General features: G+C 45.9%; 1 protein-coding gene and 1 non-coding gene across 2 annotated transcripts; both read right to left on the minus strand.

Moving 5' to 3' along the window:
• Positions 1-1,737: 1,737 nt before the first annotated feature.
• LOC121833464 lies at positions 1,738-23,784 on the minus strand. Its single transcript, XM_042286786.1, has 5 exons — positions 23,775-23,784; positions 12,514-12,582; positions 8,979-9,097; positions 8,772-8,891; positions 1,738-1,773 (listed from the first exon to the last, which is right to left on the minus strand). Exons 2-5 carry the CDS (start codon positions 12,563-12,565, stop codon positions 1,738-1,740), a joined length of 327 nt encoding a protein of 108 aa, XP_042142720.1. The 5' UTR covers positions 12,566-12,582; positions 23,775-23,784.
• Positions 21,386-21,458, minus strand: Trnas-gga. The gene has a single exon. It is a non-coding gene; the product is annotated as a tRNA-Ser (tRNA).

Here is a 23,784-nt window from a genome sequence, read left to right on the forward strand (position 1 = left end):
CATCACGACACGTCATTGTTTCTAAGGTGTACAAAAACTGGCTGCGAAAACCACAATTGTTGGTTGTCTATGAATTGCAGTAGCATTCGTCATGAGGCTCACGACGCAGCTCACTGTGAATACAACAATGCAAATTTTGACTGAACACTTTATTTTACGGCTGGTTTAGGATTTAATCATTGACGTCAGCGTGACTGCAGTGCGGCACTTGGAAATTGAGCGATTGCTTCGCCTTTCTGTAAAGGTTGTGGGCACCCTGGCTGCTTCCCAGCCCAGTTGCCCGACTGCGAGGCAAAGGTGCCGAACTTCTCTCGCGTGCGACGACGTCACGCAAGCCATGCGCGCATCGGATGCGCCGCCTTGATAAGGCAGATCAAAGACGGCGCACGGGGAATCGCTGCCTGGACTCAGGCGCCGCTGGTAACCATGTTAATCGTCTCGTCCATGTCCCATTAAATGTAGTTGCTTGTTGTTGAAACCGTTGGCTCTGTGTTATTTTTCCGGGTCGGGTATGCCGCAAGGCAAACCGACCACAAGGTTTAAGCTTTCGTCTCTGTGTGATCCCTTAATGATCAAGCTGTTTGCCGACCATCATTGCAACCTCGTGTGTCTTTCTTGTCCTGTCTATCTGTAATCCTTTAATGTTCAATCTAGTGCCACCAAAAACTAAGCTTCAGAGTAACGGTACTTGTCCATATTGTGGCTTAAAATCATGGCTGCCAATTTTCTGAAGCTTTGTCTGAAATCTCAGAAAACGTATTTCTGCCCTCCTCAAATGTTTTAGCAGCTCGTGACAGAGCAAAGAAATATTACAGGAGCTTCCTCACACCGAATGCAATGCTAAGGAAGCCGCACTTTTCAATCAAGAAAATCGGCAGTCGCGTCTGCTGTGCACAAGTAACCAAGATGGTGGCGGCCTCATCAATGCAGGGGTAGAGTGGTCGGGGAAGGGAGTGCCGATACTCTAAGCGCAGCTCATTTAGTGGCTCTAGTTTAAGCTGTTTCACCACCATCGTTCACCATGCACCAGCTAGCTCAACTCAAACCGATAATTGCCTCTTAGCTTGGATGAAAATGTCAATGTGTGCATACTACCGCTTGTCTAGGCTTGTCGTCCTCGACGTTGTCCTGTAGAACGACGTCCCGGAAGACGTCGTGGAGAACCTCTAGGGCGCTCTCAAGGACGACCTTTAAGGCCACTTGAAGGACGCCGTCTAGGGCGACATCAAGGACAACGTCTAGCACGGCGTCAAGGACGACGTCTAGTACGACCCCCTAGGACAACCTCTCGGCGATCTCAAGGACGATGTCTGAAACGACCTCTGGGACGACCTCTGGGCCGATCTCAAGGACGACCTCGAGGACGACCTCGAAGACGATCTGAAGGACGACCTCTAGGACGACCTGTAGGACGACGCCCAGCGCCTGCCAATACGGATGTGCTGCTTATGCGGAGAAGCTGCGCCGCCACGAGGGGCCTCCGCATATGGGCGGCGCACACGCGCGCCGCTCATAGGCACGGCGCTTTCAAGATCAAAGAGCGTATCGCGAAAACCGGATGACGTAACTACAGAACGCTATCACATTAAAAATGATGCATCGCATGATAATTATCACCACGTTTTGTGAGAAATTGTAAGAAAATCTTTATTGACTACAGTTCTGTTTTTTTATCCTATTACTAAAAACCCAGTTTTTCGTTGAAGTATTTGGCATCGGCCTGGATACTTGACCGCTTCATGACTCGTAGACGCATTCTCCTCGGATGCATATCTGAAAAAAAATTGCATCGATTTAACTTGCACAACTTAATTATTGACATCTATGTTCACAATGGCAGGCTTTAATTCTAAGAAGGGCAGTCAGAAGTAGTGATTAGCTTTTTACTTTTTTTGTTTGTGTATAATTTATATGCTCTCATGGGGGGTTCGATCTTTTTATTTCATGTTCAATTTTTGCTGAATTATTCGATGCACAACGAGCCACACCTTTAATATAATATTGATGGTTTTTTTGGCATACTAAGACACCCTGGGTATCGTTGGCTTTACGCCGATTGCGTGGTCCAAATCGTTTGCCTGCCGAAATATCCGCTGAATTTCTTCATTTTAATTTGCTCATACTATTACCATCGGCCATGTTTTCCTTTAAGTCTAACCTACCGTCGTCCTTCCGGAAAATCCTACTTCCTTTTTCGCAATTATCATGTTATGGCTTGGAAAAGTTCTCAGCATACATTGTTTATAAAAGAAGCTCTAATGTGCTAATTCGAGCAGTCGCCCATAGGTTAATTGCTTACCCATGATGCGAATGCACCTTTTAATGCTAAATTTATTTCAATGCGGGCAAAGTTAAGATTTGTGTCACGTCACCGAATCCGTACCATATGCCGTTGTCTCCTAATTTTTGCGGGCTAGCAACTCGTCAATTTAGGGTTGGGCAGTTTCCTGATACATATCTATTTGGAGAGTATTTTTTCACTACGTTTTATATTTGTATTTCTGCATCGCGGTACCATGTGCCCACCTTTATTTCGTATGTCTCCATTAAAATACCTATTCAGGTGTATTCCTGGTATAACGATACTATGAAGTTCCGACCGTTGCCCTCTAAACAGATGCTCAAGCAAAGCCTAGGGTCTCAAACTAGACCTCCAAGCAGACCGCCGTACGCACGTTCACCACTCGTTTCGTTTCGCTCCACTCCGCAAAAAAAGAAAAAAAAGAAATTAAAAATGAGGGAATTCAAGGCTGATATTCTCTGTTGTTGAGCGCAGCGCACGCAGCGTAGCGCAGAACGTAGACCTTCGATTGGCCGGCGAGCTGGAACTCGATATCTGTGGCCAATCAGTAGCTGTGTGCTCCGCGCTCCGCAGTGTTTGCTACGCTCGACGTCTAAGTATAACAGAGCCTTTAGGAGGGCTTATTTTAGAGCTCCGTTTACTAGAAGAAGCTTGTGCCGTCACTTCATAGCATGGATTAAGCCCGCGCCCGCTGCTTTCCGCGGTGTACGTTCTACTTAGAGAGTTTTAGCAGATCGTACGCAGTCGAGAGCGGGTCCAGCGGAGCTCTAGCGCTCGATCAACTATAATTTGTTCACCCTTAAGCTGCAACAAGAAGCTCCGCCTTCAGCATGAGCTCGCTGGCTTTCGCAGTTTTTTGGTTGCGCGGGCCTGCGCGTTCATACTTGCTTTAGCAAGGGCATAAAACTCACGCGGAAGGCGGACCTTCTAATGTGAACTAGAGGGTGAACGTAATATAAAAGTCCGTAAAATAGGACTTTAGTAGATCAAACGCTGTGGAAAGCGGGCATGCTTTGAAGTAAAGGCATCAGCTTCCGCAATAAGTGTGTAGTACCTCTATACTCCCTACACCCTTAAGCTCAGACGGCAGGATATGCCACAACCACGAGAGCGAGAGGTCGCTGTTTTGAAGCATTCTTCCGGAGAAGGAACACTCGCGCTATAAACGCATGTATAAAAGCCAGGAGCGCGGGCTATCTCTCACTTGTACTTTTGGCTACAGTCTCAGCTTAATTGCGAACGGAGTATAGAATACAGTCTTCTAAAAGTACCTAATCTCAGGTTCGAGCTTCCGTCAAGCCTCGTTGAAACCGTCAGGGGTTATCCAGTCGACCCCTTCCCGATCCCAGCGTCGACCGCCGCACCGACGCGTCCGAATTCAACAAGCGTTGCCAGGTTAACTTCAGCAGTCGGTATTCGGATTATGATGTACTCTGTGTCGGGCTTCAGACTGTACGTTAATGTGTGAATTCACTCAGCTGACACTTTGTTGCCATGGTGACGCTGACCATAGCAGGCGAACTTAATGATGCGAAGGACACAGTGGGGTGGCGAGGTGAGGTGCGTGCAGGGTCTTCCGCCGAGCTTTTCAAGGGCGCAGCGTGAACAAAAATAGTTAAAAAAATGACTTAACGCGGATGGCTGATTTTTTATCCTCTAATATCTTGACCAGTTTTACACAAGAAGAAAGAAACAACAACAACAACAATAACAACAACAAAAGAAACAACGTGTTTTTATCTTGCAATTTGGAAAAAAAATGTTTTCAACCGCAAAGTGGGGCTGAATGACCGATGTGCCCACTTTTCAGTCTTTCTATTGCTTTGCCTTGGTTCTACTTCTATAGTAACTTTCGACATTACTTAAAAATTTAGGTATGCTATGACTCCGTGAGCTATTTCGGTAAAGGGTCGAAAGTCATGTGATGGCAAAAAGGGCTCTTTGGCGTTGCATTTTTACGTACTTCCCTCCAGCGTTCCGATTGGGCACTGCAGTCAATCATTTGACTCTTTACCATGTTTTGACGAAAATACCTATAGTTTAAGTTTAATCATTCCATGGGTACACTCGCTAACCTTAGACAGATGTGGATATAAGTAATTCATGTTTGTATAACCTCTGCGAGACTAACTATACCTCTAAATGCTTGGAAGACCCAGCAGGAGAGTAATTGCTATTTTGAGCACATGCTTTAAAACTTTTACACGCAATCTGTTTAAGGTCTTGGATCTCCGTAGAAAGCGTGAATAAAAGCTATTGAAACCGCCACAAAAAATGTGGGACGAAATTCAGGAGAAATTAACTATCTCCTGAAATTAAAATACCTATCTTTTCTTTTGATTTAAGATCTTCTGAAATGAAAACAAAGATGCAAAGAAACGTTGATAGGACAGAAAGCAATCCCGAACATCGCCTGACGGGAATCGAACCGAAGACACGAACATTTCATCATAAAGCTCTTGGACTTCCGGGACAAGATGGCTATATTCAGAAACGCTCCCAAGCTAAAAAACCTGAACATTAAGGTATGGATAGAAAACGACTATTCTCCGAAGATAAGCCTCGCACGTGGCAAGCTTTGGGGATACGGCTCTACGTTTCGAGCGGACAGGATGAGAACCAGACTTGTGCACGACAAATTGTACGTAGGCGATAAGGTGTTTGTTTACGACGTTCAGAGCGAAAGTGTGACTGAAAAACACTGTGTCAGCGGAACGCGCCCTTGACTACCTCCCGCAAGGTCACCTGATCCTGCCTCCCATGCACACCAACTTTCATTTTTGTTCACAAACTTTCGCAGCATTTTTAATAAACAAGATATTTTACTTTATCATGTGCGCATGTGCAATTCTCAGATTATTTTAGGCACAGAGACATGGCTGAATAGTGACGTTCCAAGTGAACTGCTTCTTGATGCAGATTTCTCTATATACCGTAAAGATCGTACTCATCGCAGAGGAGGAGGCGTTTTGATTGCTATTAAAGGTTTAGAGTCTGCTGCTGTGACAGTCACTACTAATCTTGAGCTTCTATGGGTTGAAATTAAAATATCGTTTCAAAAATTTGTGCTGGGTGTGTGTTATCGCCCTTCAGCTCTGGAAGAGATTTTGTTGATGAACTTGGCACCAGCTTGGAAGAAGTGTTTTTGACTTATCCTGACAACGTTATCATCCTAGCAGGAGATTTCAACTTTCCCGGCATTAACTGGGCGGACAGTTCTGTTGTTCCTTCATGTAATAGCCCCTTAGAGTGTTTAGAATTTATGCACCTGCTTTCTGCATTTGGACTTCATCAACAAATTGCTCAGTCAACACGTGGCGATTCAACATTAGACTTGTTTTTTATTACTCATTCTGAACATATCTCTTCCATACATTTCCTATCGCCGATTAGTGATCATGCCCTCATAACCATCAATCTTTCACAAAAGGTACCAGACAAAGAGAAGACCTCGAAAATCGTTTGGGACTACCCTAAGGCAAATATAGAGGATCTGAATTCCGCTCTCCTCCGGGCATTTGTAGACTTCAAAAACTCCTTCAATGGCCGTTCAGTCGAGGTCAATTGGACTTTTTTCAAGGACACACTGCTTAGCTCCGCGAACCAGTTTATTCCTAAAAAAGATACTTACCTCAAACTCATCTCCCCCCTGTTTCTCGGTGAAAATAAAGCGCATTTTAAATAAGAAAAAACGTTTATACCGCAAGGCTGTAAAGTTAAACACTGATAAAATTTGGCTTCATTTTCACGCGTTTTCCAAAGAGTGCAAACGCGTAATCCAGTCAACGAATCATGAGTTTTTTTAATGTTGACCTAAAAAAGGTACTAACTGAAAATCCCAAAAAGTTTTTGTCTATAATTAATCCTACACCCAGGGGCGCCAAACGTTCTACCGTAGATCCGCAAGATAGCCCATTATCATCCGCGGTAATTGCCTCCAATTTTAACGCGTATTTTGGTGAGATATTTACACGCGAAACTTTTCCAGAAACTTGGCTATCTAGCATCGAAAGCCCAACGGTCATGCAGGATATTTACCTCTTCATAGACGGAATTTCGAATGTTATTGATCGACTCCCTGTGAACTCCTCACCTGGCTGTGACGGAATTAACTCCAGACTTAAAAATAACGAAATATACTTCCGCCAAATTTCTTCTCCTTATTTTCGAGCAATCCCTAGCTTTCTCCCAATTGCCGTCTGATTGGCTAAATGCTAACGTACTACCCATCTTCAAATCAGGTGATCCGAATGAGCTAAAAGATTACAGGCCCATCTCACTGACCAGTGTGTCATGCAAAATTTTAGAGCATATCGTCTTTAGCATAATAATGTCACATTTCCATAGAAACGATTTGTTGTTCTCTAATCATGCATGGCGTCCGCAAAAAACTGTCTCGTGTTACCCAATTATTCGAACTCACCCACGACCTTCATACCAACATGCACTCTTTAAAACAAACTGATGAAATATTCATAGACCTCTCAAAAGCTTTTGATCGTGTTCCCCATAACAGATTAATACTTAAGCTCCTCCATCTAAACATCAGTAGTAACCTTGTCTCGTGGATTCGGGCCTTCCTGTCTCATCGCACCCAATCTGTGATTGTCACTAATGTCACCTCCTCTCCACTGAATGTCATCTCCGGCGTCCCTCAGGGTTCAGTTCTTGGCCCACTTCTTTTCTTAATTTATATAAACGACATTGCTTCTTCCCTCTCTTCCACCTTGAGATTGTGTGCTGACGACCTTGTGCTCTATCGCAAACTTTTTTCCATCAATGATTGCATAATTCTACCAAGACGATCTAGAAAAATTAACTACCTGGTGTGAATCTTGACTCATGACGATTAATCTGGATAAATCTAAAATTATGTCGTTCTCCAGATCAAAAAAATAAACTCACTTACAGCTACTCTATTTCATCTTGTGAACTAGAACGTGTGGCCACATTTAAATATCTAGGAGTGTTCCTTTCTGCCGATTTGTTGTGGAAGTGCCACGTTGACTATATCTGCTCTAAAGCAAATAGAACATTAGGATTTTTAAGACGACATCTTTATCTCGCAGACCCGTATGTCAAACGTTTAGCATACACTACGTTAGTTCGGACGAAACTGGAATACGCGTCCATCATATGGAATCCTCATCAATTGTATCTCATTAACCAACTCGAAGCTGTCCAAACTCGCGCCACTCGTTTTATTACTCGCGTTTATTTTCGAAAAAGCATTTCCTGTCTAAAACAGTCCATATCTCTTCATACACTCAAAACTCGTAGAAAAAACGAACGGCTCTCTTTCATGCACCGACTATACTACAACCCATGGTCACCAAAAACATTTATTTTCCCAGCTCATCATATTTCATCTCGCCTAGATCATCCATGTAAAGTCGAACCCATTTTCTCTTGAACTAACGCCTACAAATACTCACCTCTCTCTCTATGCATTTCTGAATGGAATAGCATGCCCTCAAGCCTGGTGACGATATGTAACCATAACCATTTTACGCAGGAGCTTCTTAAGTTGTTTCAGTAATCTCTGTGTAATGATGCATTCTCATTGTTCTCATTCAATGTTTTTCCCAATTTTTGTGAATTTGATGTACCCCCCTTATGTAATGCCTCACGTAGAGGCCCTTAAGGTAATAAAATGAAAATAAAAAAAAAATGAAATCCATATACACTCTAGCATTGTGTCGAGGGAGAGACTTCTGAAAGCGAATCTGTCACGTCGCTACAACTTTTTTTTTTTTTGTTTATTGATGTCGCCACAACAATATAGACTCATAAAACGTGCTACGTTAAGAAAGGCTCCTCGTCTCTCACGCGCTAGGAAGAAAGAACATTGGAGCTCAGTTCCGTCTTCCTCGGCGTCTGGCTTCCCGCGCGGAACTTTGCCACGCGCTTTTTGAGCCGTTGTTTCTCATTATTGCAAAGGACAGACCGCATAGGGCAATTTACAATTGAAATGCACTGCAGGTTCTTGCAGGGCAGCACGCCAAGGGTTGGAAAAGTGTGAGTAACCGCGTGACAATATCACAAGACAGTCTCGCGTGATTTGATGTCACGGAAAGGTTTCGAAAAAGCCGCAAAAGGGTAGGGAAGCTAGCAAATCCAACATGTTCTGAGATAGCGACTTCACCCGTAGGATCAAGGTAAATCAAACATATACGTTTCTAGAAGGAATTTAGGCATCTCATGCACCGACAAATTAACCATTCCAAGAGATGCATGCTTCGTGCAGTACTTGACAAAAATGATGGTGCATGTCTCAGCTAAGATATGAAGACGCCGAGTTTATTTTCGTTTCAATTAAAATTACACTTTCCGTGGCATACGACAGAGACAGTAACACGAACTTCGCTTCAGGGTGGCCAGATTGAACCGCAAAGTTTCAGGGCCGTGATTAAAATTCTTAATTTAATGGTAGCGCATAAAACAAATAAAGTTTGGGTTTTTGACTTACCCCGCCAACATTGCTGCATGGTTCTCTGTTCGTTAGCAGTAGAATAAAAGTCCGTCCACCATTTTTCCGGGCATGACGGATGTAGCAGGAAACGTAGCACTGAGATAAGTCAAGTGCAGACTACAAAGAAAAATGTTTTACAGCTTACAAAGGACACAATATATGAAATCGAATGTTTAGTGCTTCTTAAATTATTTTTATACTCACAATAACCCTCGTGTTATGACGCTGGTAACAAAGCTCCTTCAACGTCTGAAGGAATTCTCCTTTATTCCCCACGAAGCTTGGAAGGTTTACCACTTCTACAGCACCGTTTACCACGTCAGCTGGAACAACAATGGTAGTGCTGTCATGTGCATTTAATAAGGATTACGTATCAAAACCGCGGTAGCCAATCAGAACCAGTGAGTGAGAACGTTATCGGCTGAATCGAGTGGTATACAAAGCACATTTTCAATCAACGTAGGTGTTTGACGAAGGTAGCAAATATAGTGTGTTTCAAACGCTGAGACGTCTTGTGTGCTATCCACTTTTTTGTCCGTTGTTTCGGGTTTAAAAAAGAAGTGTAACGTCAACCAGCTCACATGCCTAATCACTCTATCGTGGTTCTAAAGTTTGCCGTAAAAATCGGCGGCTGCGCGTAGCAATTTAGGCCTTTCATCAAAGACCTATTTCATAGGTGGATTTGAGCTCGTAAAATTCCAGGGCGTTTATCCCTTTCTGTAAAGGATAGAGCCAAAACACTTGCCAGGGTTAACGGCGGACGGCGACGCAAACGACCGAGTCGAGTGGCGGGGTGCGTTTGGGCGCACGTATTGATAGATGCGTCGAAAGCAGCGTGTAAGATGCAGCCGACCAGCTAAAGAAAGCAGACGACACGCAGACGACATCCGTCGGCATCAAGTGCGCCGTCGTTATGCAACCATGTTTTATTTTGTTACTTTTGTTACAAGCCACAATTATTCTTCTAGTGGAGGCAATGAGCTTAAGAAATACCCTCCAGTCACAATTTCCAGCTAAGGATGTATTCAAGTATTTTAATTAGGCTCGCCAGAGTTAAATTCGCGACTCTTCGTAACTTAAAAGGCAAAGCACGTAACTGTATCGTCGCGGCGACATTCAGAACGCACTCAAATCTTTTTTTTGATTGGTGTAAGAAAAGCTTCTTTACATATTTACAAATTGTGTGGCGCGCAGGCCACACTGAGAGACCCTACATTATGCTTATCTAAACACGTGTGTGGGGGGGCAGTATGACCCTGCTCTACTCACTATGAAAAACCTATATTGCCATCGTTGAAGGAATTCCTGCACTCTAAGCGTCTACAGTTCACTCTAACAGTAGTCCACTATCTACTCGGGCAACATGGGAAACATTGGGAACATGGGCCTCAAACGGCGACGCTGACTCTTGGCCCTACATCTGTACTTCCACAGGAGTCAGCGTACTAGTATCACAACCAGTTTCTCAAAGCGATTGTGTGTACGCCTTTGGAAATGGGTGCACATCCCAAACGGTCCAGACACAAGAGTGAAGAACGTACACGCAACTACACAAGAGGTGAAAACATGCTCATTTGTCTCTGGGCAAGTACAGTGGGGGAAGATGTCTGTCGCGGTAACGCCTCAATGTTACAACTTATCCCTGGTGGGCAACATTCCATACCCGTACTTCCAGCCAGTGTCGGCAGCGTCGGCTGGTACGTCTCCGGTAAACATGCGATCCCAAATTACGTGGGAACTTCTTGTTTTGTGTCGGACAGATACGCCAGCCCCGCAAAGTGTTTCTCACATTCGTGACGCGGGACTCTCCTGAACGTATACAGTGGGACACTTTTCAGTCAACCGACGCTATTATCGCGACGAGAGAAACATAACAAAACGAGGGAGTCTCCCCGGCAGGACACAGGTCGCCAAGCACCTGGTCGCGTGCCACGTCACAAGTGTTGTCCTACGTGACGTCACAAGGGTAAATTTAGCGGAAATATTTTCCGCCAGGATTAGCGGAAAGATTTCCCCGCTAAATTTAGCGGCAATTTTAACGTTGCGCATAACATCACACGTAACGTCATGCGACGTCACGCGCAACGTCACGGGATGTCATACATTACGCGCTTCCTATAATGATGTCACACGTGATGTCACACGTGATGGTAACGTCGTGACGTTACCCTTGTGACCCTCACGAGGGTCACGATGGTATTCCTCGTGATCCTCGTGAGGGTCACCCACGTGACTTTCGTGAGGGTAACCCTCGTGACCCTGGTGAGGGTAATTCTCGTAACCCTCGTGAGGGTAACCCTCGCGACCCTTGTGACCCTAGTGAGGTTAAGCCTCGCTGATCTCTATAAAAATTGCTGGATCGTGTTCACCCGCTCCGCGAATGTGGCCACTGGTGCCCATCTTTTTGGTAAAGTTATATTACCTCTAGCCAAGGTACAGCTGCTGCAGCCGCTATCATCCATCCATGGCATACATCGTTGTGGCAGTTGTGGTAGCAGGCTGATATCAGCATAGCGTGAGTTATATTTCGTGCTTGATTAAAATTTTTTGACGAAACATATTTTTGAAACCCAGAATGAACGGTAGCCCGATTCTTGAGGACCCGGTGAAAGTTTTACGAAATCGCGGCACCGAGGAAAAGCAGGACAGCACCCATCCAAAGTCGCATCGAAAGAAGCATCGAAAGCAGACGCCGGTACGAAGTCTGCTTTCGATGCGAGCTGCGCTGCTTTCCACCGGTGCTGCGCTTTCGTAGAACTTTTGCCGGGTCCTCAAACGTGAGGCTACCGTTCACGCTGTGTTTCAAAAATCTGCTTCGTCAAACAACTTAAATCAGGCACGAAATATCACCCACGGTACAGTGTACTAGATCCACAGCTATTTTGTGGCAGCCTGCCGCCGCAGCCGCCATTGCGTTGTCCGCCATATTAGTATGATGGCTAGAGATAATATAACTCTATAAAAAGACGGCCGACCGTAGCCCTATTCCCGTCTATAGGCGGAGGTGGTCAAGCGCGATCCAGCAAATAGACATAGAGATCAGTGGCAAGCCTCTTAACCCTCGTGAGGGTAACCCTTGCAAACCTCACGACGGTAACCTTCGTAACGTTACACGTGACGTCACGTGTGACGTGATTTTGGGATACGCGCTATAATGCAACGCGCGGTTACACCCACATCGACGCCGTCGACGCCGCTCAAGCAGAAAACGGGCGCCTAAGAGCTGTGCTATAAAACGAACAGCCGAACAGTAACTTTTTGCTTGATATGACGGTGAAGTGTTGCTTTATGCCATTTGATATGTCCCGTTTTAGACAGGCCTTTAGACTACTTCGAAATGCAGTAGCACTGCGTGTCCTTTATGAATAATTCTTTAAATAACCCCAGGCAAACGTCGTTCTCTTCCCTCCGGTGTACTCATTGTGTTGCCGTTTCTTTTCAGACTATGGGCAGGAGATTCAACTGTCGCGTCCCTACCGGCTAAGCGTAACACTGCACAGAAGGAGCTAATACCATCATGTATAATTTTTCAATTTTTCACCCAACGTTTCGTAACATAAAAACACAGTTCTATAAATATTTTTTTTTAACCAGGGACACGAAGTGTATATCTCCCTAAAAGCGAAGAGTCGCGTACTTGTGTTTAAGCAATGTGCGAAGTGAAAATGGAGATAAATTTCGTCTACGCCGACATGTTTCCAAGAACACCCAAACAAAGGAAGAAAAATCGAGTATTTACCACACTGATAGGCCAGCACAAAGACCAGAAATACGCAAGCGAGTCGAGCCATGTCCTCTGTATCTCGTTCTAGAGAGGAAAAAACGATATCAACGGTCAGTAAGGAAATATATAGAACAACAAATATTGCGTTATTAATTTACCATTTCCATTTAAGTATTGCTAGCATTCGTACGGCTGGTATTGTTTTGTGTGGGTGTGTGTGCGTGTCTATGCGTGAACCTCTGTAACAAATACAAAGTTAGCACCATTGGGTAGGCTGTTGCATCAGTGTTTCTAGTACAATCACTTCACGTTCAACACTTTATGGTAACGTCGAAGGTGTCTTCGCGCTTTTCGTTCATCTGTCTTGTTGGCTCAAAATAGAGTCGCGTAAACGTGATCCAGAAAAAAAAAACATTGCCCTCTCCGGTTGGCTTCAGCCAAATTTGTGCATAATTATAATGGTCAATTCCGGAAAGCATTTAATTTTAAATTACTTAAACCTTTATAAAATCTTTACAGCCGAAATAAACTTTCTCGCTGATGCCCAGAACCGGGCACGCATTAAAATCAACTCATTTTTATTTCTCGTAGCTGTTGTTAGCGGCACTCAGTACGTTATTTCACAATGCGCCAACATCAGGTTCGAAGCTTTTGCCGAAACTGTCTTATGCAATGTGTAAGTCAAAGAGAGGAGAAACAAAATTACACCATCTTCCCGAGGGGAACTAAGGGGTGATGCGGAGCGTCGCAGATCGTTATTAACGGTGTTAGCAACGTTGTTAGTAACGTTGTTAACTTGCGTGTTATTACGTTGTTAACTTGCGTTGGTTACCACACATCGCTTGAACGTTGTTGGAAACTCCGCGATGCTCCGCATCACCCCATGGTTCCCCTCGGGAAGATGGTGCAATTTTGTTTCCGTTTCTTCTTGTGGGTGCTCCGGCGGCGGGGAGTGGAGGGGGGCTCTCTCGTCGTCCCCGAAAGAGCCTGCCGCCGGCAGCAGCCAGCGATCGGCTCAACAGCCGCGCTGCGCCGACGAGCTCGCTCGCTCGCCCCGAGGGTCGACAGCCCTCCCTCCCGGCGGCCGAGGAGGAAAAGCGCGTGGACACACGCCGTCGCTGATGCTGGCAGAGCTGGCAGCAGCGCACACCAGAGAGAGAGAAACAGCGGTGAACTGAACGCGCGCAGTGAGGTACCGCAGCTTATATTCACACTTGAAGGAGAGGAGACTAGAGGAGGAGAGTAGCGCATGCGCGCGCGGTGTGAGTAGAAGCGTACGCACGCGAGGTGCACGCAGCTGGTAGAGAGAGAGAGCGGAGAGGAGTAACGCGGAGCTGTTGGAGAGAGTGAAGCAGGAGAGTAGCGCATGCGTAGTGTGAGTGCGGACTACGACACCGCGGGACATAGCGCCCGAGCAAGAGATGCTCCGTATCTAAAACGCGTCGCGAGTGAGTAATCCCGTTTGCCAAGGAACTCCAAACTCGCAGCAGTTCTGCGGACCGAACTGGACGATGCATGGGCCGTGATTTCTTTATCCGTTGGAACTTGGAACCAGTTGCGTCACTAGGGTCCGCAGCACCCGAGGCGGTAGCACACCGCGACCCCCCCCCCCCCCCCCTCTCCCCCGCGCTCAATGCCCGCCGCGAAACCCCCCTGAGTGCTGCACACGGGGCAGTCTCCCCCCCTCCCCCCTTGACGCCACTGCTTGGAACACGTCTGGTTGTTATCAAACAAAAAAAAGTGGAATAATAATAAGCACCGTTCGAGGCCTTTCCTTGAAAGCTAAGCTTTTGTTTGCAAAAGAACTGTTGGATTTCCGAAAGCTATAAACAAGGTAAGGCGGCGGTTTCTACGACTAGCAGACGACGGCGGGGTTCAGCGTTCGAATACCAGACCCTGACGCCACTTCTTCTCCCCCGGGAGGGGCAGACAACGTTCTTGCGTGCTCTTATCGGAGGGAGAGAATATGTGGAGGCCGATACAGGTAGTCTTCGCGTCAACTTACTATATTTATTTCATATTATTTGAATAAGGCGTGAAACACTTCTTAACGGAACCCCCGCAGTCCCAAAAGTTTGTCCATCTGTGCATTTGTAGTTAAATTTAGCGAAAACATTCACGTCACGTGACCTAACGTGACATATACTCCAAGTGGAGAATTCGACGTCACGTCACCCATACGTCAATTAGTTTCCTCGATACATTTAGCGCGGAAATTGATGTCACGTGACATTTGCATCAAGTGAAGGAACTAACGTAACGTGACCTATACGTGAATTCAATTCCTCCGCTAAATTTAGCGGAAAAATTCAGTTGAGTTTCTCCGCTAAATAACACGAACAAATTGACGTCATGTGACCTAAACAGCAATCCAGTTTTGTCGCTAGATTTAGGAGGGATATCGATGTCTTGGACTTCATGTCATGCAATCCGTAGAAAAATTTAGTTTTTTCGCTAAATTTAGTGGCAAAATATACATCACGTGACACACCAATTCCCTCTCCTCATTCCTCTCCTCCCTTCCCCTTCCCTTTTTCTCTATCCTTGACTTTATTAAGAATACAGTGTTTAGTCCGGAACGACTGTTTAATAGGGAGTTTTAGAATAACGTACGCACTTTTAGCGCAGGCTAGAGCTCACTTTAGCGCTTGGGTTAGCACACGCTTTGCAAGAGTGTTTAGAATAGAGTTTCTCCGCCGCGACGCAAAAGCCCAAGTATCTCACGGTCGCAACGCCACCAAGATACACTAAATCATTTTATTTAAAAAATCCAAGCTTTTTGGTTTAGAGTAACGTATTAGGTTTGTTTAAATATAAGAATGCGACGGGAGCGGTCGAGCGATCGTGTCCGCTTCCGTTGCCTCGGAAAGAGAGGTCTCGTGTATGGACTTTCGCCGCCTTCTCCGAGAAACGTTCTCGCGTCGAAAGCAGCAACTTGCCGGCGATCGTTCCTCACCTTGCCGAGTCTTGCGAACCGTCCGAGACGTGCACCTCGCGTATAGTGCAATGGCGTCCTGCATTAAAGCGCAGTCACGAGGATGCTGCCTATGTCGCGCTCTCGACGCCGCCAAAGCGGCCGCAGTCGCGGTCGGGACGGAGCCGCCATTTTTTAACTGTGCTTTTTTTGTCTTTAGCCAACTTCTTCATCACGAATCCTTCTTGGAGGAGCGCAAGGACTCTGAGCTCGCACGCAATAACTGAAAAATAGCATACGCTAACATAGCACACGCAACGTGCAAATCGCACGTACCGTTCGGCGCATGCGCAATGGCGACGACGCTATTTTTTCATACCTTAATTGTGTGGTGAAACCCGATTAACGTATTGTTAACGTAGAACGCAATTTTGGGAGTGGAACACAATTTTTGGGATAGAACATACTTTTGGGGCAAGACGTAAAACGTAAAACAGTAGACGCAAAATCGAGATGAAAAAATATTACGGTTGAATAAAAAATATAATCGAATGTTCCGGCTACGATGGGTGGCAGCACACACTCATTGGCTGACCTACACTCCGTTCACCAATAAGCTGAGACTACGGTGGAAGCTACGTGACAGTCGGACCAATCAGCCACCTCCCTTTAGTCACACGCCCCGGCTATCTCTCCCCGTGGGTATGGGCGGGAGCGTGTTGACGTGTCGAAAGAGGGGCGCATGACTGGTCCAACAAGAACCAGTCATGCGACCCGCTATATATAATTGATCGACGGCTTTCGGATCGCTAGCGAACAATTATTCGAGAGCTACACTATAGTAATGCCAGTACCTTGCATTTGAGTGGCCGATGCGCAAAAGCACAAAAAAAAAGAATTAAAAGTGAAGTTTGATCATTTCTATGAAAAGAGTGACGCCACCAGCGTCTCCGAGCTTAGATGATCGCAGCTAAGAAGACTGTGCTCGACTACTTCGATATGCTACCGACAGATGGCGCAACGTGAGAAAGGAGAGGCTGATGCGACTCGACCGACTATCTCCCCGTATAGCGACAGGTGGCAGGCAACCTGGCCATTGGAGCACGTAGAAATCAAGGTAACACAAAACGCTTGAAAAAAAGCCGTTTACAACTCCCTGTAACGCCAAATTAGAGCGCAGCTCTTGAGGAGGAGGAGGGAAGGGTACTGGGGGGGGGGGGTCAAGGGACCTTGGGTGGAGGTCACGTGACCTAGGGGGGTCACGTGACGATGACGATGCTGATGACGTCATCAGTAACGATGACGATGCGGATACCGATGACGTCATCAGTGATGATGACAATGTCGATGCCGGTGACGTCATCAGTCATGATGACGATGACGATGCAAATGCCGGTGACGTCATCAGTGACGTCACTGATGACGTCATTCGCGATGATGACGATGACGATGCGGATGGTGATGATGACGATGACGATGCGGATGGTGATGACGTCATCAGTGTGATGACAATGACGATGCGGATGCCGGTGACGTCATCAGTGATGATGACGATGACGATGCGGATGCCGGTGACGTCATCAGTGACGTCACTGATGACGTCATCTGTGATGATGACGCTGACGATGCGGATGCCGGTGACGTCATCAGTGATGATGACGATGGCGATGTGGATGGTGATGATGACGATGACGATGCGGATGCCGGTGACGTCATCAGTGACGTCACTGATGACGTCATCAGTGATGATGACGATGACGATGCGGATGCCGGTGACGTCACTGATGACGTCATCAGCGATGACGATGCGGATGCCGGTGACGTCATCAGTGATGATGACAATGACGATGCGGATGCCGGTGACGTCATCAGTGATGATGACGATGACGATGCGGATGCCGGTGACGTCACTATGACGTCATCATTGATGATGACGCTGACGATGCGGATGCCGGTGACGTCATCAGAGACGTCACTGATGACGTCATCGGGGGACACGTGACCCCGGGGGTCACGTGACTTTGGGTGTCACGTGACTTTGGGTGTCACGTGACTTTGGGTGTCACGTGACTTTGGGTGTCACGTGACCTTGGGGTGACCTTGGGGTCACGTGACCCTTGGGGAGGGGTCACGTGACCTTGGGATGACCTTGGGGGTCAAGTGACCTTGGGATGACCTTGGTTACGCCGACGGCGACGGCGACGGCGACGCCGACGGCGACGGCGGCGCCGCTCAAGCCGGGAACGGGCCCCTAAGAGCTGCGCTCTAAAAAACTTAACTATTAAAGCAAGCAAGTCAAAGCATCAGAAAATATTAGATTACAGAAACTCGCGTCGCATCGAGGAAAGCGTAATAAACACTTTCCTTAGACTGTTTGCTAGGACCAAGACTCGACTCCTCGCCCCCCTAGGGCAGCTTGGTGCGTATCTTCAGCGCTTCAGGGAGGTAAGTGCCCATTGACGAGGTTTTGCGTTCACGAAGTAGTTGAACGACTTTTATGTCCTAAGTCGTTTACATGTATATGGGCCAGGTGACTCGAATAGGGAGTAGTTTAAGATGCGCCCACGATGCCTGGAGACATTCGTTATTTCTTTGAGGAGTAATCGGTAATTATTTTCATCAAGGGGATCAGGAAGCCGAGTAAATCCAGTGTAAGTAAAATTCTGAGCGTGTCAAAGTATTTCCTCGTCATTGAAACTTTTAAAGTACGCGCTACTCATTACGAGTCCTCAAAAATATGCAAAAACCATGGCCAACCAGAAGCAATCTACTCCTCCGGAAGTTTGGCCATGGTTGTTTTTGTTTACCGCTGAACACTTTGTATATCAAAACTAACACCACATTAATAAATAACAAAGGTTAATCACTATAACGTGTAAAAATTGCATTGAGTTATCATATATATATATATATATATATATATATATATATATATAATGACATCGTCAAGTTGTGGGGAGCCGAGGCGTTCGCATATAAGTAAAAAAGCCACCGAGGTTCAAACAAACTTGGACAGTTTAATCGGGCGTTTCGGAGGGGGACCATCCTTCTTCAAGCGTGACATAAAAGTGAATAGGGTTGCATGGTGACCGAGATTCTCACTCGGAGAGGGAGAGGAGAAAGCTGTATATGAGAGGGGACGACAGAAGGCACAACATAACAACACAAATGCCCCAAAAAGACACGGCAACAGCAATTATATTTGAAGTTAAGATTTACGACAGGCGGAACACAACGGTGTCCGCAGCCCCGAAAAACCTCCCTCGATGACGGAACCGCGAAGGTAGGGCCCCAAGGGCAATAAGCCACACGCGGCCGGCAGAGGGAGGCATCTGGAGCCGACCCCGGCCCGCCCCGCCGCAGGCGAGTCCCGCACACTTGCTCCCACGTCCGTCCGACTCCGACACCGGACCAGAAACGCCAAAGGGCGCCGCTCACAATACATCTGCTAAACAAAGAGCGAGAGGGGAGCTGAGAGGGGGGGGGGGGCGGATCGGAAGGGGCGACAATTTGGCCGTTCACATGAGCTGTACGCCACTCGGTCTCCCCGGGCTCTCATTAATGCCACACTCGACCGCGTCAAATTTGTATATGAGATGGGCTTCCTTGAGCTCCGTTCTATGTTTGATCTAAAGCCGGATTGAAGCAGAATGACAGAGAGTTTGTGAAATGAGTGGTCAGTTTGTGCCAAGTGTTTAGAGAGTGGAAGCCTGGGTAATTTGGTCGAATGCGATCGGTGGTTGTGAAATAATTTATTGAAGGCTGTCATGGTTTGTCCCACATACTGCATCTGACACACCCGACACTCAAGGAGGTAGACAACGTCGGGAGTGCAGCACGTAAGGTCCCCGCCAATATATATATATATATTTATAAATGTTAGCTCTTGGCGGATGTGCTGGGGTCATGGAGGTAGGAAGCTTCGGTAGGCGACATAACGCCACCAGCGGTTAAGCCGGGGGAGACGTTTAGCTTGGAGGGACACTCCTTCAACGAGGACCAAAACCTAAAGGTGCTATTTGAGGAATAAGGCAAAAAGGAGAGCTGATTTGGAGCCTAAAGCTGATTTGGTTGTGTTTTGGTAATCCTTGGGGGCGTTCCGCCGACCGCAACCTTTAATTTCGGCTTCACTTGGATTTTTCTCTCTAGGCTGACATGAGCCGGTATGTCGCCTCCCCTTATTCCTATGTCCATGGCTGGGATCCTCAAGCAAAGTGTGACGGAAAGCCACCAAAAAATGTACGAAGTGTTCAGGATCCTACTCAAGAAACGAACTGTGGAAAAAAAATGGTAAATTGAAAGAAATATCAAAATTTCAAACGCGCTTTAGCAGGAATCGCCCCACGACCTTACGATTGTGAGCTCGGCATTCTACCACCGTGCCATGTACATATCGTAAACTTCACTGTCGCACCCGGTTGCGGGTAAACGCAAAGCTAGCTCGGCTTGTCTTTACTGAACACCAACGCCCATCACAGGCGTTATTTCGTTCGGCGTTAGCGTTAGAACAGTTTTGTGAGAAGAACCAAGAAACACAGTTCGTGCCCACCATTCTATGAGAATATAACAGAGCATAAAATAAAATCACATGCTACCAGAAACACACACACACACACAACCTGCAAGAACTTTTGTAAACCCCAATGAATGGCTCGGTAACACGTTCTGTGTATACCGACGTTCTCTGCATAAATAAAGATAAATCAAGCATTTTCCTATCCAGGTTAGTTCATAAAATTTGAACGAAATAGAGTGTAGAGTAACTTACCAATAAAATATTATCTTCGAAGCTCTGGGGTCTGCAGGTGTCAGATGTTTAAGAATTTGATTAAGAGCCTTAAGGTTTTTGAGAAGATTTATATAGTGGTGACGGAAACAAGCACACAAAAAGTGCATGGTCGAAAGGTTTATTGCACTTTTTTATTGTGCACATTCATCGAGAATTTTTAAGAAGTAAAGTGCATACTTCTACTGTGCGTGGAGGTCGCCGACTCACAATCGTCATAGATCAATTTTTTTTCTTTTATTTTGTTTTTTGTATTCTTAGATGCCCTGAGAGCCGAAGTTTATGAAAATTCCTGCTTAACAATTGGCAAATTGTATGATCGACAGTAAGTAAGATATAAGAATAAAGTAAGCGAGGTATACGCACTATTCCTATTCCTGGATCCTAAAAGATTGTTCGGTAGAAGCAGCATAGCTTTGATAAAATTACATCAATCGTCCTGATATAGGTAAATTTACATAGCAATTCGTTAAATATACTTGTGTCTTACACTTTGGAGCTGGGCTGTTTCACTTGCAAGAAGCTTCGTAGCAAATATGACACGTATGCTTCGTTTCATATACGCACTACCGTTGATGATTTCAGTCTTATCAACGATGATTGCGTGTGGCCCGAGGGGTGCTTGTTTGGGCCATTTTGGGGTCCGCTCGTAGATTCTGGATCTTCCGAGACATGAGATAATGCGCCATAACACAATAAATAGCACACACATTTATTATCAGAATGTGCGTGGTTTGCGGACAAAGTCTGACATGTTTTTTACATCGGTTTCGGCCTCGAAAATAAACATTTTATGTATCACTGAAACTTGGCTAACAAGTTCTATAGCTAGTTCTGAGTACTTTAGTTCCGATTACCTGGTTTTTAGATGTGACCGGGATTCGGAAGGTTTCTCCTCCACCCTCCTGGGAGGCGTACTTACGGCTGTACAGAAATCATTACCGTTCTTTCGGCGGATTGACCTTGACATAAATGAATTTGTTTGGATTGAAGTTCGAGTCACGAACTGACCAAATCCGCTTATCGGATACTATTACTTTGTGCTTATAAAGCAATTAAATGCAGAGGTGCAACCGGGCTGGACAAGGGTGACGCAAATGATCCCTGCAGAAAGGGAACAAGAGGGACAAAGGACAAACACAATTTTCCAAACACAGCTAGGTGACTGGTGCGCGACCAAAAACGTCTGCCTGGTCCGGGTATCGAACCCGGGACCTCTCCATTTCCAGTGGAGCGTTCTACCAACTGAACTAACCAGGGGTTAAACGTCGGTAGAGAAAACAGGTTTTCTCAGCTGCCACCAGTCTAACAGCGAAGTAGGCTGTTAAAGAAAAAAACCTTTTTTTCTTCGCAGTTACCCTTTAAGAGAACTTTGTAAGTTGTTTCCAAACGCAAGTGTTAAAGATATTTGTTTTGACCAATTTCAATATTATGTAAATATATAAAAAAATATTGTAGATATGTACTTGTACAGTTCAATTTCTCAATAACTTGTCAACGTGATTAGAGTAAATTAAATGATAACCAGCAGGGGGCACCTTTTTTAGTGAGTGTTTGGTGAATGTCGTTACTACGGACCCCGAGCTTCGTGGGTTCACCTATAGTCAGTGAATGTTACCAGAGCACCCAGTTGCATTCAGTCCGCTTACAGGAAGTAAATTCTGCAGAATACAGATCTGACTAGCTGGTTTAGCTCGTGGCGGAAGTTATCAGTCGGCCATTATGAGGATTTGCCCAAAATAACAAAAAGCGTATGTAAACATTTCGCGTTACCACGGGTATCACGGGTAACCACGAGTGTGAGCTCTGCACATCGATGAGTTAGAACCGAACGGAAGGTGCTTTGCTTTCCTCTGGTTTTTCTGCTTTATATCATGTAGACATTACTCTGGTTCGCCAAAGAAGGTTGCCGGCCCGTTTGGTCGCTGCGGTTGCGCTGGTGCTGTGTTTCAAATACTACGTTTCAGGCGCTAAGCCTAAGATTTGACTTCGATGTGTTTTAAGGGGAGAGATAAAGAGAGACAAAGACAGAGACGAGACGAGACAGCAAGGAGCAGCACGCGCAAAACCTAAAGGAAATAATTTAAGAAAAGAAAGAAAATCCAGTCTCGCTACAGTCGAGGAAAGTCGATTCAAGAGATCGCACGAGAACGCTGTACGCTTCGACCGCACATGGCAGCGCCTAATTGGCGATGGGTTGGAGCGCGACGGCTGCGTCGAGACTCGGTTCTGAAACAAATTAAAATGTTAAAAGGCGCGAACTAAAAGAGGACAACGAAAGACACACGTACAAGGACAAGCGCCAGAAGTGAAGCTTGGGAGCTTCGGTACTCGGGGAACATCCAGCGACTGTAGGTTCACCCACACTTGTCTGGCTTTCGTGGCCTGCCCATGAGAGGAAAAAATGATTTCATGATGGTTGTGCTGGGCAAAAGGAAGGTTTGGACCCTTCGTCCCCCCCCCCCCCCCCCCCCCCCGGCAAGGCTATACAGCACCTTGGCCTCCGCTTCCTGCGGAATGGTGTCCTGGTAAGGCCCGACCAGGATAATCCAGTCGGTCGCCTTTCTTATGATATCCCCTGTTGTCTTTCACTTTCCTCCTATTCAATTCTTTCAATTTGTGCCTTCTTTTGGGGCAAGGACCAAACTTGGGTGGGTATGGATTTCCTTATTTAGAACAACACTTGGGCATGGTGTTTGGGCATGCGCTGGTAGAGTAGCATTCTTAGCAAAGGCTTTTTTGTTGAGGTGTTACCTCTTCCTTTGTGGGACAGAATGGTGGGTGGCGAACCAAAGCCACTGAATTCCCAAGCAAACCAAAATACCCAATCCGCCTCTGAAAAGGGTCACACCGAAGCAATAATTCTATCAAGCAATTATAGATGGGCGGCCCCGCACGGGCCGCCCATCTTCACATTCACCTGCTGGTGTTGTAATTGTAGTGCAGATTGAAGTGCCGTGTACTGGAGTCCCTTTTCACACTTCTTTCGAGGCTGTTTCTACACAAAAATTCTTACTGACCGTCTCATTATAATTATTTCTTTGTATCTCCCAGCACACATTCCCTAACACGTGCATGACATACAGGACATTTTAACTCAACTTTCACAGCCGTTATTAAATTTAGGTAAATCTAATGCTGATAACACCATGAGGGACAATGCACGAATTGATTCCCGTAGTGGGGTTATTGAGCGATCGCTACTGTTTTCAAATTTTTCTTTAAATAACAAACCCCCAACATTTCTTAGTGCTGCACACAGCTCTTTCACCTGCATTAATATTTCCCTTTCATCACGAATATGGCTTCCTTGTCTTTATTGGAAGGTTTCAGATAATCCACTTGAGAGTGAAAACTTCCCAGATATCTTAGAAAGCTTTGTTGACCTTCCCTGAGTTCAGAGAGGTATGCATACTTGGAAACTAGACAAAGCGGTCTGGGAACTTTTTAGCCAAGTTGCTACATTCAGGGCTTCACTATCTGCTATTATGTCCCCTGAAAAGGCTACGACGTGTGGTATTCAACAGATGATTAATGCCGCCGAGCAGTCTATTGCCCATACCTCCGGAAATTTACCAAAGAAACG

Source organism: Ixodes scapularis, unplaced genomic scaffold (genome assembly GCF_016920785.2).
Source record: "Ixodes scapularis isolate PalLabHiFi unplaced genomic scaffold, ASM1692078v2 PGA_scaffold8__174_contigs__length_109621045, whole genome shotgun sequence".
Taxonomy (NCBI): domain Eukaryota; kingdom Metazoa; phylum Arthropoda; class Arachnida; order Ixodida; family Ixodidae; genus Ixodes; species Ixodes scapularis.

Coding starts and splice junctions, on each gene's coding strand:
- LOC121833464 (XM_042286786.1), bottom strand. CDS start 12,565: ATGGCTCGACTCGCTTGCGTATTTCTGGTCTTTGTGCTGGCCTATCAG. Junction 8,892..8,978: donor GTCATAACACGAGGGTTATT/GTGAGTATAAAA, acceptor TTTTCTTTGTAG/TCTGCACTTGACTTATCTCA. Junction 1,774..8,771: donor CATGCAGCAATGTTGGCGGG/GTAAGTCAAAAA, acceptor ATTTTTTTTCAG/ATATGCATCCGAGGAGAATG.